Here is a 12,086-nt window from a genome sequence, read left to right on the forward strand (position 1 = left end):
TAACCCTCATTAGGCTGAGTCCCAGCATAGGAACCAGGGCAACGATGTGCAGTGCTTGGATTTGGGTGTTTCAGCCCTTTTCCAATACTGTGTGTAACACTTCCAGGTTTGCCAGAGCTCTGCAGCCAGGTTTTCTCTGGCTTGGATGGGAGCCCTGCAAGGACAGGTGCCAGAGGAGTTGTAGGGAGTGATGTTATGGAGCTGTGTACAGAACAGAGGTGGAGGGAAACACTAAACATTTACATGTTTATTATAATTACAATTTACATTACTCCAAAGAGCAGCCCCACTGCTATGTTCTAATTCTCAGCAATAAAGTCCTACAAAAATAAATCCAAGCTTTTACAGTAACCTAGGTCAATGCATAACTAAAAAAAACTTGAGCTATGTAAGGGGTTCAGTCATCAAGGTGCTTTTTCAACAAAATTCCCTACCAACCAAAAACAGGACACATGCCTATAGCAATTTAACCCACTTATTTCATGCAAACAAAGGTAACCCCTCCCTCCCAGCCCTCTCCCCACATACAGATTTTTAAAAACAAAAGAAAAACAACTAAACTATTTACAGTATGGGGGTATAGAGGAAAGAAATTAAACATGCCCAGCTGTTAAGCTTCATTATATGGTCTCCCATCCCTAGTTGAATGAAAACATTCCAAAGTTCCACCACAGTCTACTAGAGTACAGAGAACTGTTTGCATTTGGTGCCGCCTCTGGCGAGGTACAAACCGAGGACAAACAAGTCAGAGCTTCAGGTCTCCTTCCCAGACAGTCACTACTGCCCAAAACTCTGCACCTGAGTGGGGACATTCACTGCTTCCACCCCACACGGTGTCCCCACACTCCAGCCAGGAGCCCCAAGCCTGAGGCACTCCCAGCACCCTGCAGCTCGAGGCAGAGCCACGGTCCTGTGGTACCTCCAGCCCAGCACCAGCCCACAAACAGCTGTACAGTCAGAAACACTACTACATGATCAACACTCCAGTATTCCCAAGTGACAATATACACAACTCCTCAGCACCAGGAATCCATTTCTCCAGATACCAAGTGCTACTTCACACCTGCTGCCAAGATCCGTGAGACCAGCAGCACCAAAGGATCCATTTGGTTACTCAGAACCAACAAATTATAGCTGGTTTATTTCAAGTGAGCTTTGGTTCCATGTTAAAACAGCATGATTTCTCTTCTCCAGGGTTCAGAAAAGGAGTCTGACTTTGAGCTTAGACTATAGCAGCCTTGAGAGACCCAGAAAGAAGAACCATGTAAGTTAGTCTGCACTTGAAAAACACAAACAAAAAAGAAAAGACACCCTGAAGAAGGTACCCCTGAACACATTCCCTCTTCCAAAAAATATTCCAGCGGACAGTGGCTGGTCCAAAGTAAGTCCAAAATATAAGCAGTAGTACATGAAATTCTGTCACTTGAGCTGAGACAGTAAACAATATGAACCATTTTCCCACGTTAGTGCAGCAGTTGGTTGTTTTCTTTCTATATACAGTTTCATCCTCTCAGGAGAGATGTTTGAACCTATGCAGAAAAAAGGTAGAATTAGATTTGATATTATGGGGTTCTTCTCCCAAGAAGAAGAAAAATAGCAAAGCTCACACCTCTGTATCAGCTAAAATACTTAGCTAGAAACCAAGAGCTGTTTGCTTGAGCTGAGCCTTTTCTCAGACAGATGAGCCCAAGAAACCAACAGAAGAATCAGCATGTTAAACACCATGTTAAACCACTCCTATCTCCTTCTACCTTAGAAGTATCAGTCAGATCCAATAAGGAACAACTCTTGATAATCCATGAGACTGGAGAACAAAACAGGCTGCACAGACAGTTCAGGCAAGGAGTAAGAGACAAGCCTGGCTCAGAGGGAGTATTGACTCTTGCTAGAGCACTTGCCTCTGAAGTTACACTCTGCCAGTACCAGCTCTGTGAGTGGTTTGGTTTCTCCTCGCTGCTCCACTCCCCCTTCCACCTCGAAATCCACCTCGAAAGCTGCGGCCACGAAGGAACCGTCCAGACACTCCAAATGTCTCTGTATTGAGCTTCCTTTCCTCAGCCCACGTGGTGCGCCTGGAACTGAACAAGGCTGAGGTCAGGTGGAACACAAACACTAAAGAGCCACTAGCTCACTTAGACAGAAATCCTCAACCCCCTGATTTTGTTGTGCTGCACTGCAACAAGAACCAGCTGCAGTGTTATGTGCTCTAACCCAACCCCTCTGCAGCCAGAGCCAAGGGAATCCCCATGCTGACACTAAAGGGATGTCTCATTTCTCCAGGCACTTGATAACATCAGTGCTGGCAGTGAAAGATGAAGCTTTCCCTTCATATTCCCAACATTTAACCTAATGCATTTCCACAGCCAGAGCTGACCTCTCTGCCCCAACTCCAGGCTTAGCTCACTCCTGTCTGCCAGCTGCACCTTCAGCACAGCATGACCCTGATGCCTCCACTCCCACAAGCAGATAAGGAATTTGTTTAAAATCAATGGGTTCAAAGTCAATACTGGGAAACAGAAATGGAAACTCCTCTATCATAGTTTAGGCAAGTGTATCATATCAGCTGAAATGCTTTTTGTTTGATCCCACTGCATGAAGCTTGGTTCACATCACTTGTGAGCCATCAAATGCATGGCAATAGTCCCCATCTGAAGTCTATTCTAAAATTTTTAAATAATTAAACCATGTAACATTATGTCTGAAATTTTATGCCTAAAACTCCATTTTAAAACCAAGCTTTTAGAAAACACTTACCTAGATTTCAGTTCTGAAGAAATGTTGTCAAAGAAAGACTTGGATTTATCATAATAGCAGTTGGGCCCCAGCAGGTCCTCCTCTGCATTACCATCATTGTTTTGGGTTGCCACTCCAGGGTCCCCTTTTTCTTCCCCCGTCTCTGCTTTGTCATCTGAAGATAATGAAATGTATTACACCTCCTTGAGGCACACACTGCAGAGCCATCTGTTTTCTTGCTTCCTCAAACAAGATTTGAGATGAAATCATGCAGTTTCTCAGAACAAGTTTGTCTATGCAGTGTTTACTACTAGCTCAGCAATTCATATTTAATGAAGGCACAAACCTTTAAAGTTTAGTTTCTTCTTGAATTCTTTATCAAGTTCCTCTCTGTTGAATTGTGCATTTGCACTTTCAAAGTCAAAGTCACCTTCAAACTTTATTGTATTTTCCTTCACAGTAGTTGGTCTGTTTTGTCCTCTAGAACGGTTTCTGGTTCTCCTGTTTCCTGAAAGCAGGAGAGTTTAAACACTTGGTAACGCACAGGGAGGTTACATGACTTGCTCAAGACCAGAGGAAACCAGGGATAGAACTCAGGAGTTTCTGGCTTCCAGTCCTGTGGTTAGGCCACACCTCTTTGAAAGCAACTTCTGATTTTGGCTGTAGAAGACACATTACAGCAACACTTTAACTTTCTGAGCAGCATTCCTGGATGTCAGTCTTACCACTAAGACAGAGGGCACCCAACTTTCCTTCCAGTGTGCAGAGGGGAAGTCAGAACAAGCACTACAGCAAGAAAAGCTGAGGGAGGTGGGGAATATTATCTTTCCTGTCTGCTCTTCACCTGCAAACACAGCACTGTAATTAGCCTAAAACCTGTCATGATGGCAAAGAGGAGTCTCAGAAAATCCAGCAAAAGACTCATCTACCCACAAAGGGAGACTTTTGAAACTAGACTACTTTGTCTAGTTTCTGGTTTCCAACTGAGATGCTATCCACTCCTTTTTGGAAAAGCTATAACCCCTTGCTACACACTAATTAATTTTAAGACCTGAGAGTCTGAAGTGTTGTTTTCGGTCTTTTCTCATTTTACTTGTGCAGAAACATCTTTGAATTTCACTTTCTTCTGACCCATGCTTATACTGCCACTTTGAAATAAGAATTCTGCTCTATGGAGATGAGTGTTCCATAGTTCCCCTCTTATAAAATCCCTGGAAAGTCTTAAACAGGCTGCCTCTCCCAGTAAAAATACTTGAGGTTTCAGAGAAATCCAGTTGCTGCTGCCAAGTCACAGCATTGATTTTTATGACATACCTTCAAGTTTCTAGAAAAGGCGCTAGAACTCTGTCCCTGGAATGTTCTGAACTTCTGCGACTCCAGAAGCTGTTTTGTTTGGGAAGCATCTCTGGATGCCCAAAGCTTTCTCTCAATCTTCTGTCAGATAATCCTTCACTGAAGTTAACACCACTTGCCTTCACAGGCTGATGCAACTGTTTAGCGTCAGCTTAACCTACCCGATCTTCTCCTTTGAGGTCTTCTGTTTTCATCATTCACCTGTCCTTGGGTTTGCACAGGTGCTGCCTGAACTGTATCTACTGAACAAGAAGGATAAACTTTAAAGGAGCACAAGAACAACCCCCAGCCAGCTGTCTTGCTGGAAGGATGCTCAGGCCAGCACTAGGGCTGAAGTGGCGTGTACATACCGCTCGCCTTGCTGTTGGCCTGCGGGACCTGCCGGGCACTGCGTGGAATCCCCGGTGTCACCTTCACTGGGGGCAGCTTTTGGGAATTCATGCTGTCAACTGGGCCAGTCTGAACAGCCTGCTCTACCATGGGGCTTTTGCGGACTGGGTGAACAGAAGGAAAGCCAGCACCTGGAAAAAATCCCAATGACTAAGTACCTCTCGGAAAATGAGCCAATGCCATTCAAACCCTGCCCACTTCTAGGGAGAAACCATTTGGTCAAGAATGATTCAAATCCTTGAGTGTGCATCATTACAGGCTAAGTTTAAGTGGCACCAGGTAAGGCACCACTGCCATACAAGTCACGGCTCTCACATCCAGAGCCTCAGTATCAGCAAATATACCCATTTGTTTCTTAAATCAAGTTAGACAAACATTAAACAACCAATCCAGGTCAGTCTCTCAGACAGTTTATACCAAAATCTAATTTCTATGTTATGCAGTATTTTACTTTACACAATAACTTTAAATCTGAAACAAAAATTCACCGTTTTGAAACTGTTCAAGAAAGTTTCCCCACTTTGTCAAAAAGGTTTTGCAGTAAAAGCTTAAGCACCTCAGCTATATCCCCTTTTGTAAGCTGCTTTTAGAAGTCCTTCAACTTCATTGCTTATTGTTAGAGCTTTCAGACAAAGAAAACCTGAAACCAGACCAGGATCTCAAAGTTACCCTTTTAAATTCCTTCTTGGTCAAGGCCAAAGTGTTACCAAGACTTCTGTTGCTCTTCCATCCAGGCTTATTTATTCACACTACAAAACATGTAAATACTTTTCATGGTTTGGTATACCTTACACCAATTATATTAAAAAGTGACAGTCTTCAGTACTCAGAAGAAACACTGCATTCTAGATTTAATTAGAAGGTTTGGAGTACTACAGGTTTATGTAGTTATGCATAAGAACTGCTTGGAAGCGAACTTTAACCGAATATATTAAAAGAGCAAGAAAAGTGAAAAGCTGAAGAGTTCACACAAACCAAGCCACTGACACTTCTGGGTCACCCAAGTCCACATGAGATATACCCAGTAGGTTACATCATGCAGGTTCCCAGTTAATGTACACCTGGAAAACTTGCAAGGAAGACAGACATATCCTAAGGATTATTGAGTAGGACAAAGCTGATGTGCAAGTTTAACATGAGAAAGTTTCAAAGTTTAGCCAGAATATGGAGAAACTATGTACAGATAGACGGCCAAAAGCAGAAAGTAAGTAAAAAGCTTCATGCCAACACAAGCATACATGCTTAAGCTAAAACCAGATGAAACTAATTATCATGTTTAAATGCAGGCTGCAACCGGTCTCCCTGATCTGAGGATGGTCAGCCTGGTATCTCAACCTCCTTTAAAGGTTTTACACATAGAAGCAAGCACCCAGAACTGTGTTATTTCTGCTACCCAGGACTCAGGAATTGCTTACTGTTAGTCATGCTTTACTAACTGGGAGTCTGGACAAGGTACAATGCGCCATCATGCATGAAGAAATCTACCCTGATGTTTCCTTGATTACAGAAATTACTCCCAAATTTTTGATCAGCCTACAAGGCCACCCACAATTTAAGCAGTGTGTTTTTCTTTCCAAGAAAGGCTGACTAATTCCTCACCCATACCCTATGGTGACACATGTTCCTGGACACGATGCAGCACATTAGCATCTCTAAACTTTATCCTTCTCCTGATACTTACACAAGAGGATCCACTGTTCTGGACTTTTCTCCTGTCTCTCTAATTGATACTTCTAGGACAGGAGGAATCGTACTTCATGTAATGAAAGGCAAAAAACCAGCTGAGAACAACCTAGTTCTACTGGCATTACCCATATGAACACTATCATTCTAGGAGGGATTAACAAGAACAGAGTGTTTGCAAGTGCCATGCAGTTCTTCCAAATATTTGGAGTCCTCAAACTGCTGTTACCCTTGGAAGAGAGCTGATGGGGCTCTGAAGACATGTCAGGCTCTGAAACAGGTTGTGGAGACGGAGAAGAACTAGGGCTGGAAGCAGCTGCTGATGCTGGAGGGCTTACCAATTTCTCTAAAGAGATAGAGGGAAGAAGAGAGAGCAGAGATACATGGATAAGATACAAGGTAGTGAAACATCTGAAGGACTTGGAAAGAGGTACAAGATTCTCTAGAAAAGCATTAGAGCAGTTTATTTATACTCCTCTCTGGGAATACAAGTTTTTTTACATGTGATGTAAGGTGTGCTAGGTTAAAAATGAACTGGCCTCAACTGTCAGGTATTCCCATTAATTTCAGAAAGAAACTTCAGCTATTTAGTTTGTTTCTTTCATGTGCGTGTGTGCACGTGCAAACGAAACACAGGCCTCCTTGTAGTAAAATCATTGCACAGAGTTGTTAGCTACTTATTCACTGCTCCTTGCAGCCTCACACTTGGCAAGGAGTTTAGTATTAGTTACTGTTATTTGGTTTCACAGCAGCTGCATACAAGACCATACCTTTATTCTAGCAAGTAAAGTTCATACTTACCTAAACCTAAGGAAGCTGCATACTGCTGGCTAAGCAAAGAGCTGGCAGCAAGCTGGCTGTAAGGTGGCATACCTCTAAATGGGCTGTAAGGCACATGTGGCTGAAAGGATGATGTAGAGGCAGAGCCCAGTGAAGACTGTAACAAGACAAAGTACATTTCCATTTACAGTGTCCAGAAGTCAACTTGTTTTGGCAGTGATTCTTTACTTCACGTACAGCATTACTAAAGCTTAAGTAAATTCTGTGAGGGGTTAGTTTACCTCTTTATGTTTCCTGCATTCTCAGCTAGCTCTGGCTTTTGTTGACTGAATTCTTTAATGCTGCTGCTACTTTAAGCATTACAACAAAATTCAGGATGCTTCAAATAATCTGAAGATTATCGGAGACACTGACTTGCCTTCATTTTTACAAGTTTTTTATCAAAATGCAGTCCTTCAACGCCAGTGTTTTATCTCAGCTTTTTATCAACACTTCAGGCTAACTTACTTGGACAATGGCAGGATCTTGTGGCAGAGTATGCTGAGCTTTTGGAGGTTCACAAACAGTGATGTCTTTGATGTCACTTCCTCGAAAAATAATGTACTCATAGATTTCTTCTCTGGGAGGAGCCGGTCTGTCTGTGGGCCGGTCCTCGGTCCCGAAGGATCGCACTGGAGCATGGAAACGGTGACATTAGTGCAGTATTGCCATTGCAGCATTGTGCAAGTGCAGATTTATGCAATTAAAAAGTATTCCTTCAACACTTGCCATTTGTAACAACAACAACGGCTACTTCCAGAACCCTCAATCTCCTTCTCACACACATCTGTTCCCTCAAATGCCAACTTTTTCAGCAGCCTGTATAAACAGTTTTGTTTACATCAAGCTGTGAAGGTAAAGACCATAGACCAGCTGGAGTGAAGAATCCTACTCCAAACCCAAGGACTTCCCCATAGTGCTGTACTCTCCTTCCCTCCCCAGCAGCTGTCCCATGCAGGCATTCAGCTCCAGACAACTGCACCAGACCACAGGAGAGGCCCCTGAAGCAGCAGGGGGAAATCTTAGAGGGCTTTAGAGCTCAAATCTGCACCTTTGGTTTCATATGTTTATTATGCAGATAGAGGTAGTTTTATCAATGATGAAAACTTCCTATTAAAATTCCCTCTCTACTCCAATGTCACTGGTTTTATGATTAATGTGAATACAAAGCAAGCCATTAGTGATAAATCTAAGATCTCAGTGCTTAGGAGGCTTTACTGAGTGCCAGCTCCCAGGACACTGGAACAGGCACTAACCAGCAATGTAACACATTAGAGTGGGAACAAAAAAAGACTTCAGCTGACTGTGGCAGCTACCAGGTAGAAGCATAAATTAATTTGAGCCATTAAGGAAGAAGAGGTCAGACTGGATTGTTGGCACAGGAAAACAGCACAGTTACATCACACACTGACAGGTGAAAGCTTGAAATTTCAGCTACAAGTTACAGAAGCTCCAAGTTCACTACTCTGGCTGCTTTCTGTCTTTGAGAGACACTCCCAGTTCAGATGAGCACCAGCATATATTGGCTTGATGCACATTTTCTGCCAATGGAAAAATTCTGTACTGGAGTTCCCTCAATTGTTTCTAACAGGCTATCATAGAAGTACTGAAACACCTCCATCAGAACATGCCACTCTTCCTGTCACACAGATGAAGGGGGCACCACAGCTTCTCAGGAAAAAGAGCACCAAAAGTGGATGCACTGAACCCCCGTGCTAAGCATCCCTGGCACATCATGCTGCTTCTAACTTACAAGGAGTGTTGGTAGTTGTAGCCAGGGATACTCAAGGGTCCTGTTCCAGGATGAACAGCTGTATGCAGGTAGCACTTAGTGCTGCAAATGGTCTTCATCCCTGCTAATACACAGGTGAGCTCCCAAGGAGCAGGTGAATGCCAGAATGTCCCTATCACACTGCTCAGCACCTCAGCTTGCACCTAACGGGAAGGGGATCTTTACTGGTACAAGAACAAGCTGTCAGTCACTTCCTTTCAATGGCCATCTTCCATGAGTTCCTAGGGTAAATAACCTCTCCAAGTTATTTTAGATCTCCAGCTGCTGTTTGATCATATTACAGCTGTAACCCAGTCAACCAGAAGCAGATTATAAACTGAAAGCAATGCTTGTGGCCTTTTGGACATGAACTGTACCACTGATCTCTCTGCTCAAAATGAGATTATTACAGCTCACGGTAAGATGTACTAAAGGTATCCAGGGACTACTGCAGGATCCCACAGCTAACTTGGAAAGCACCATAATCAGCCCATCAACTTCCACATGGACAAACACATGACCTGCAAAGCCCAAAGCTGCCCAGGCAGCCTCTCAGTTGGCTGGTCCCAAGGCTTCTAACAAAAACAGGAAAGGCATGTCCTTGTGTAGACAAAACAGGGCTGTAGGAGTTGAGCTTGCCTGTCCCTGCACCTGAGGTGTTTAACTGTTTCTGGCACAGCACAAAGTACAGCTTTAAGTTCCTGTGGAGGTGGGAAGGGCTGACTCCCAGGGAGTTAGTGACTATTGCTCACAGATGAACAGGAAATCAATCCCACACCACTGCAGCTCCTGGTTTACAACACAGTTCCAACTCGTGTAGGGCTGTTGAGCTTAAGCTCTGCATGGGCAGGAAGCACAGCAAGAGTGACTGCGTGACTGGAAAGCAGAGCTTACATGGATATTTCTTGTTGAAAAACTCCAATTTCTTCAGACTTCAACAGAAGAGGAGTAAGTTTCTGGCCTTCACTGCTGACAGGACACTAGTGGGCTTAAACTTCCTTTGTTTGCAATTTAAGTTTAGCCTCTAACAAGAGAGACAACGTTCTTCTAGTGATTAATTAAGCTCATGGAATCTCCAGCATTTAAGATACTGTGCACATATTGAGGTTTAACAAATATAAATCAGTTGAAGTTAGCCTGGCTTCAAGTGAGAGGCTGAACCAGATTTCTTCCTGAGGTCTCTCTCAAATTTTTTCTTTATGAATGATAGAAGTAAAGAGAATGGCACCTGCATTGCACCTGGAAGTGTTTAAACAGTGGCATCCAGGCTTTAACAACAATTTACCTGAAGTCTGGACAACTTCAACAGCATGTCAGTAATTCATAGCCCTTCAAATGCCTCAGAGATAAAGTGTTTCAAACCACTGACACACAGGGTTGATACTGCTGTGACTGACTTCAACATTGCTGCTACATTTGTAATTCTGACAGTAATTTTGCTATAAAGTCTCTAAATTTAAAAACCCCTCTGAGCTCCAATGAAAAGCAGGGTTTGTCCTGTTAAGTTAATAGAGGAGCTATTGGTAGGGAAAAATGTATTCTCCATCTACTGTAACAACTACTTCTTAGGCATTCCAGTTCATCAAAACTGAACACTGAGAGACCAATAAATACAAGAACTGCCAGAAATCTTATCCAGAGCATATACTTACATCATAAAGCTCTTCAATCACACGTGCCTTTGAAACACACCACTTCAGCTTTGAAGTGGCAAGTGCTATGAAGGCAGAGCTATGCAAGGAACCTTTCCTGCTTGCTGCTGGGTCAAGGTGAAGACCTTCCTGCACCTACAGGAAAGGAACTGCATCCTTCCAGCAACCTCTCAAGTACTTTGAGCCAAGTACTAACACAAACAGCTTCATTCGTACATTTAAATAAACGGCTACATTCCTAGAGAAAAAGTGAATTTGAGAAAACTCGCGTTTTTAACTTCAGAAAACACTCTAATATGTGTCAAATAATGTCCAGCATCATATAAACATCATTATACTGGGTAAACACCGTGGCACTAGCTGCCTTGAGGGTAGTTGTGCATCTGGCAAGTCAGTGCCTCCTGCCAGCAAACAGTCTTTCAAAACAAAAGGTGTTTGTTTTGTGGACAACCCCGATAGCTGGCTGCAGGCAATGAAGAATGTGTGAACTTCCCAGAACAAGGAAGGACAAAACTCAGGGAAAGAAAACACCGATGAGTATTAGCTGAAGTAGCCAAGCTAGACTTGAAAAGCAGAACAGACATAAGATCACGTTTGAGGTACTAAACGAGACAGGACAGGTTTTACTGAGGTGAAATACAGGAGTTCCCAGCACAGGTGACAACTAAACCCAAATGACACGGTTTCAAACATAATGATCAGTATTTCCACAAGGAAACAAAACGCAAAGCCTCGCTGAGGAGCCAGCAAGGTCGGCGAGCCAGACCTGCGTGCAGGTGCCCCACCAGCGCTCTGTGCAGCAGCTCCCACCCTCCTCACCTGAGGAGAGCCCAGTTATCGATCACGGAAGAAACAAAGACACAGCAACAGCACTGTTTTCCTCAGCGCCGGCCTGGGGCCCTACTCGAGCCGACACACAGCCGGGCAAAGGGAACCGAACCACGCACAGCGATGCCGAGGCGTCACCTCCCCGCTTCTGACAATAGCAAGAGGAGCCAGCGCTGCCGGCAGCACTTCTCCCCAGGAACTCTCCGGGAGAGCCGAGGGCTGCTCAGCATCCCGGGCCCTGCCCGCCCCTGTCAATGCTGACTCACGGAGAGCAGCAGCGCTCGGGACCCGGGGCTCCAGCCCCGCGGGTCGGGCGGGCCCCGGGCGCGCTCATTGTTCACAGCAAGGCGGCCCCCGCCGCGTCCCCTCAGCCGGCGCCGGCCTAGGCCCGCCCGCGCCCCCCACAGGGCCCCGCCTCACCCTTGGCCAGCGCCACGGTGGAGTTCTCGGTGTCGATGGTATAGAGAATGCCCTCATAGCGGATCTGCGCCTTGGAAATCAGGCTGATCTTGCTGCCGATGTAGGGGGTCCCCGAACTCATGGCGGCGGCGGAGCCGGGGGAGGGAGGCGGGGGAGGCGTCCCAGAGCCGCGCGGAGCCGCCGCACCGCCCACGCGCACTGCGGAGCCGGGACCCCGCCGCGCGCGCCTTATATAGGGCGGAGGGAGACGGGCCGCGGGGGGGGCGGAGGGGGCGTGATGCGATAACCGCGCATGCGCCGCGCGCTATTGACCAGACGGGAGAGACGGGGTCAGACTGGGAGGGGCGGAGGGGGAACACCCGGGGCCTGCGTCACGTGACCAACGCGAGCGAGGGTGCCACGTGCGCCGCGGGGCGGGGCGGAGCCGGGCGGGGCGG

At 45.4% G+C, this 12,086-nt stretch overlaps 1 protein-coding gene across 4 annotated transcripts; it reads right to left on the bottom strand.

The window, feature by feature from the left end:
• Positions 1–225: 225 nt before the first annotated feature.
• LSM14B (LSM family member 14B) lies at positions 226–11,887 on the bottom strand. Of its 4 annotated transcripts, none has more exons than XM_032126927.1 (10): positions 11,650–11,886; positions 7,447–7,610; positions 6,961–7,096; positions 6,389–6,505; positions 4,437–4,607; positions 4,248–4,325; positions 3,080–3,241; positions 2,755–2,908; positions 1,899–2,078; positions 226–1,529 (listed from the first exon to the last, which is right to left on the bottom strand). In XM_032126927.1, the coding sequence occupies exons 1-9, from the start codon at positions 11,768–11,770 to the stop codon at positions 1,907–1,909; spliced, it is 1,275 nt and encodes a 424-aa protein (XP_031982818.1). In that variant the 5' UTR covers positions 11,771–11,886; the 3' UTR covers positions 226–1,529; positions 1,899–1,906. The 4 variants fall into 4 exon arrangements, with proteins under 4 accessions (XP_031982818.1, XP_031982817.1, XP_031982820.1 ...); XM_032126926.1 differs by having other exon boundaries at positions 4,248–4,328; XM_032126929.1 differs by lacking the exon at positions 6,389–6,505 and having other exon boundaries at positions 11,650–11,887.
• Positions 11,888–12,086: the final 199 nt, after the last annotated feature.

The sequence above is a fragment of the Corvus moneduloides genome, chromosome 17 (genome assembly GCF_009650955.1).
Source record: "Corvus moneduloides isolate bCorMon1 chromosome 17, bCorMon1.pri, whole genome shotgun sequence".
NCBI lineage: Eukaryota > Metazoa > Chordata > Aves > Passeriformes > Corvidae > Corvus > Corvus moneduloides.